Source organism: Corylus avellana, chromosome ca4, assembly GCF_901000735.1.
Source record: "Corylus avellana chromosome ca4, CavTom2PMs-1.0".
Classification (NCBI taxonomy): Eukaryota; Viridiplantae; Streptophyta; class Magnoliopsida; order Fagales; family Betulaceae; genus Corylus; species Corylus avellana.
In genome coordinates, this window is record NC_081544.1 from 21786450 (window position 1) to 21790612 (window position 4163).

General features: G+C 37.4%; 1 protein-coding gene across 1 annotated transcript in view; it reads left to right on the forward strand.

The window, feature by feature from the left end:
• The first annotated feature begins 721 nt into the window (after positions 1-721).
• The window catches only part of LOC132178219 (early nodule-specific protein 2-like), a 4381-nt gene continuing 939 nt past the window's right edge, over positions 722-4163 (forward strand). The window contains exon 1 of the mRNA XM_059590666.1: positions 722-2123. Within this exon, the coding sequence (XP_059446649.1) occupies positions 730-2123 (1394 nt within the window). The 5' untranslated portion in view covers positions 722-729. The remainder of the gene's footprint in view (positions 2124-4163) is intronic.

Below are 4163 nucleotides of genomic sequence, written 5' to 3' on the forward strand. Positions count from 1 at the left end.
TATATATATATATATAGGGAAGAGCCTTCTTTGCTCGTAACATAGGGTGTTTTTTACTCTCTTAAATTAATAAATATATTATAAACCCAACCGAGTGAATTATGGTGCAGCAGATTGTAGTTTATTTATTTCATATTTTATGTATAATTCAAAAATAAAGAAATTAAAGAATAAAAAAAAGTAAATAAAATAATTTAAATAGTATAGAAAAAGATTAAAAAAAAAAAAAAAGAAAAGAAGAAGAAGAAGAAGCTATCGTGTGTATTTAAATAAGAAAACAAAATAACTAGATTCCCTACATTTGAATCAAAGAAATCTGCTATGGAATGATATGGGTACGCCTAATTAGGATTTAAAAAAAAATTAAAGGAAAGAATATTGAAGAATTAAGCTTTTAACTTTAATATCTGATTCAAAGATTTCACGCAATTAGAAGATATGGCGAATGCAGAAGAGGTAGATTGGTTACTTTTCGCAAGCCTTCACCAGGAGCAGCTTAATTGGTACAATAATGTCAAAATTTTGAACTCAGTAGGACCCAAATGGACCCCCCCTACACATAAAAAATGCTCAAGAAGAACACATATGTGGACTTTGAAGTGTGTCTACACTCTTTTTCACAAAAATGCAAAATGCGTAATGACATGTGAGATGACGTAATAGGCTCTGAAATTGCATTATAAAGGGCCAAGAATTCTTGCTGTTTTCAAACCACCAAAGAGACCAAATATGACTACCAAATACTGCCTAGTGTTGCTGCTTGGGGCGGTGCTTCTCACCACTGCCTCAGTACTGGCTGATTACCACGAGCCTTCCAAACACGACCACAAATCTCCAGCCCACAAGCCCCCATCTCCTCCTAAACACAAACCTCCGACCCCACTTGATCATGAGGAGAAGGAGAAGCCATCCCCGGAACACAAACCACTTCCCAAGGGTAAGGGAGAGAAGCCTCCACCGGAGCACAAGCCACCGCATGAGCATCACCCTGGACGCCATTTGCTAGAGGAGTCATCTTCCCTTGAAAAAAACTCACCGAGTTTGGATGGAAAAGGTCCCAAGGGCAAGGGAGAGAAGCCTCCGACGGAGCACAAGCCACCACACAAGCATCACCCTGGAAGCCATTTGTTAGAGGAGTCGTCTTCCCTTGAAAAAAACTCACCGAGTTCGGATGGAAAAGGTCCCAAGGGCAAAGGAGAGAAGCCTCCGCCGGAGCACAAGCCACCGCACAAGCATCACCCTGGACGCCATTTGCTAGAGGAGTCGTCTTCCCTTGAAAAAAACTCACCGAGTTTGGATGGAAAAGGTCACAAGGGCAACGGAGAGAAGCCTCCACAGGAGCACAAGCCACCACACAAGCATCACCCCGGAAGCCATTTGCTAGAGGAGTCATATTCCCTTGAAAAAAACTCACCGAGTTTGGATGGAAAAGGTCCCAAGGGCAACGGAGAGAAGCCTCCGACGGAGCACAAGCCACCACACAAGCATCACCCCGGAAGCCATTTGTTAGAGGAGTCATCTTCCCTTGAAAAAAACTCACCGAGTTTGGATGGAAAAGGTCCCAAGGGCAAGGGAGAGAAGCCTCCGACGGAGCACAAGCCACCACATAAGCATCACCCCGGAAGCCATTTGTTAGAGGAGTCATCTTCCCTTGAAAAAAACTCACCGAGTTTGGATGGAAAAGGTCCCAAGGGCAAAGGAGAGAAGCCTCCGCCGGAGCACAAGCCACCGCACAAGCATCACCCGGGACGCCATTTGCTAGAGGAGTCGTCTTCCCTTGAAAAAAACTCACCGAGTTTGGATGGAAAAGGTCCCAAGGGCAAAGGAGAGAAGCCTCCATCGGAGCACAAGCCACCACACAAGCATCACCCTGGACGCCATTTGCTAGAGGAGTCGTCTTCCCTTCAAAAAAATTCACCAAATTTGGATGGAAAAGGTCCCACAAGTAAGGGAGAGAAGCCACATCCTCATGATCACCACCACCACCCTGGACACCCTTCAGTGGAGGATGCCAAAGACTCCCACAAGGCACCTCGAAAGTTGAAGCCTCCAACCGCACCCGAAAAGAAGCCGCCAAGTACCTCTCACAAGCCATCACCCCACAAGCCCCCAACCGCTAACTGAGTGCATAGCATGTTTGTTTGGTTATATATATATATGCAGAAATAAGAGTGCAGTAGTGTCGTTGCCTTTCTTGTCTGTCACTGTTCTATGCATGGATGATGGAACAGTTACTTTGTACCTGTAGTGATCTATGTTCATGTTATGTACTCTGTTTTTAGTGTTTGTACTTTGACCTGAAGCTTATGAGCATCCACGTGCATTTATGCTCTTCCTATGTGGAGTATTGTCGCCAGGTGCAATTACCTTGTTTTGAATCCTTTTCCATCACGTGCGATACTTAGTATTCTTAAATCATTTCCAAAAATTGAACTTGAGACGAAATTGTTAACTTAATAATTTTATTTTATATTCTAACACTATGATTTCACATATGAACCAAGCTTAATATCTAACTTATTTAACTGAAAATAAAGAGTGAATTAAGGGAGACGGTGTTCAAATTCAAGACATTTATACTCATAGTATCTTAAATTATTATTCATTATAAAAGCTTAAGCAATAAAAATATAATTAATTTAATAATTTAATTTATATTCTAATAAACAAATATTGCTTACAATGACTAGAGACATTAATATACGTCGGAGACAAAACAAAAAGTCACAAATAACGACATTATACTCAACTGAAAAATAAACTTAATCTTTATAATATTTTTTTATCAGAAAAAGTAAAAAGTAATCTTTAAAATTTTTTTATCAAACCAACCCATATTTATCAAGAATCTCAATCGTAAAATCTCATACCTCATACAAATCTTTTTATATGATTTAATATTTCAATCAAAACTAGCTTAAAGAATGACTTATATCTAATAAGTGATAATTTTTTTTTTTGTTGTCACTTATTAGATATAAAATGACTTATCAATTGATCTAAGAACTTGAAATAATAAGACTTAAAGAAAAAAAAAATTAAAAAAAAAGTCATAAAGAGTGATTTGTAATGAAATATGATGAAAAAACAAATTGTTGGATGTTTGAAGACTCACTGAGTGTGCAATTATAAAGATGAAAATTCTATAAAATTTTAAAGAAATTGTAGATGATCAAATTACCGAATTTAAGCTGTTTTTATACACCAAAAGACGTAAAAAATAACACATCAAAAAATGGTATATTATAGTTAAAAATTGAGTATATTTAATTTCATCACGTTCTTACTTTTAAGTTGTACAAACATTTTGATAAAAAAAACTATCTTTTTATCTTCTAAAGAAAAAAGGTTAATACTTAAAACTTGTTTGGGATTACGTTTGAGAAATATGACTTTTAAGTAAAAAAAAACGTTTTTTGGCAAAAACTTCATTTTTAAACTTTTGTCAAAAGTGTATTTTGACAATTTTTAGGTTTTTGAACCCTTAAAAGCGCTTTTAATTTTTTTACCAAACCACAATATATATATATTTTTTAAACGAACTTTTTGAGTGTTAAATGTACTTTTAAGCTCTTCAAATGCAATCCCAAATAAATCCTTAATACAAAATTGAATAAAAAGCCTTTTAAAAGGAAAATTAGTTCCGAGCGTTTTGATAATTTCATAATTTAATAATCTACAAATTTTTTTTAAAGGGATCCTGATCCCGGCTGAAGTTGGAGACTGGCAAAATAGGTACCTGACATAATTTATTTACGTCCCATTTATCCTATACATTTATTTTTATAATAAAATTATTCTAGACATTATAAAAAAATAATTACATGCATATTATAAATGAGTACCCGTTTATTCGCCGGTTACCTGTTTTGCCAGGCCTGTGGCAGTGCTGCAAAAAAGATCACTCCCAATAAACTTAAGCAGCTGTAACTGGTATTGGTCAGGCGGGCTTGTGTCGTGTTTAAATAAACCCTGGACGAAAAAGACTAGGGTTTTTCCGGTATTAAATTTGAAGATGGGAATCGGGTCGACGCTGGGGGGGATGGAAGTTCCAATCATCGGCAGCGACTCCGTCAAATGGGTCGAGGTGTCCGTACCTTCTTTTTCTTCTTCTTCCTCCTCCGCCGTTGCTTCTTCACCGCCTTTCGCGCCTCTGACCGAGG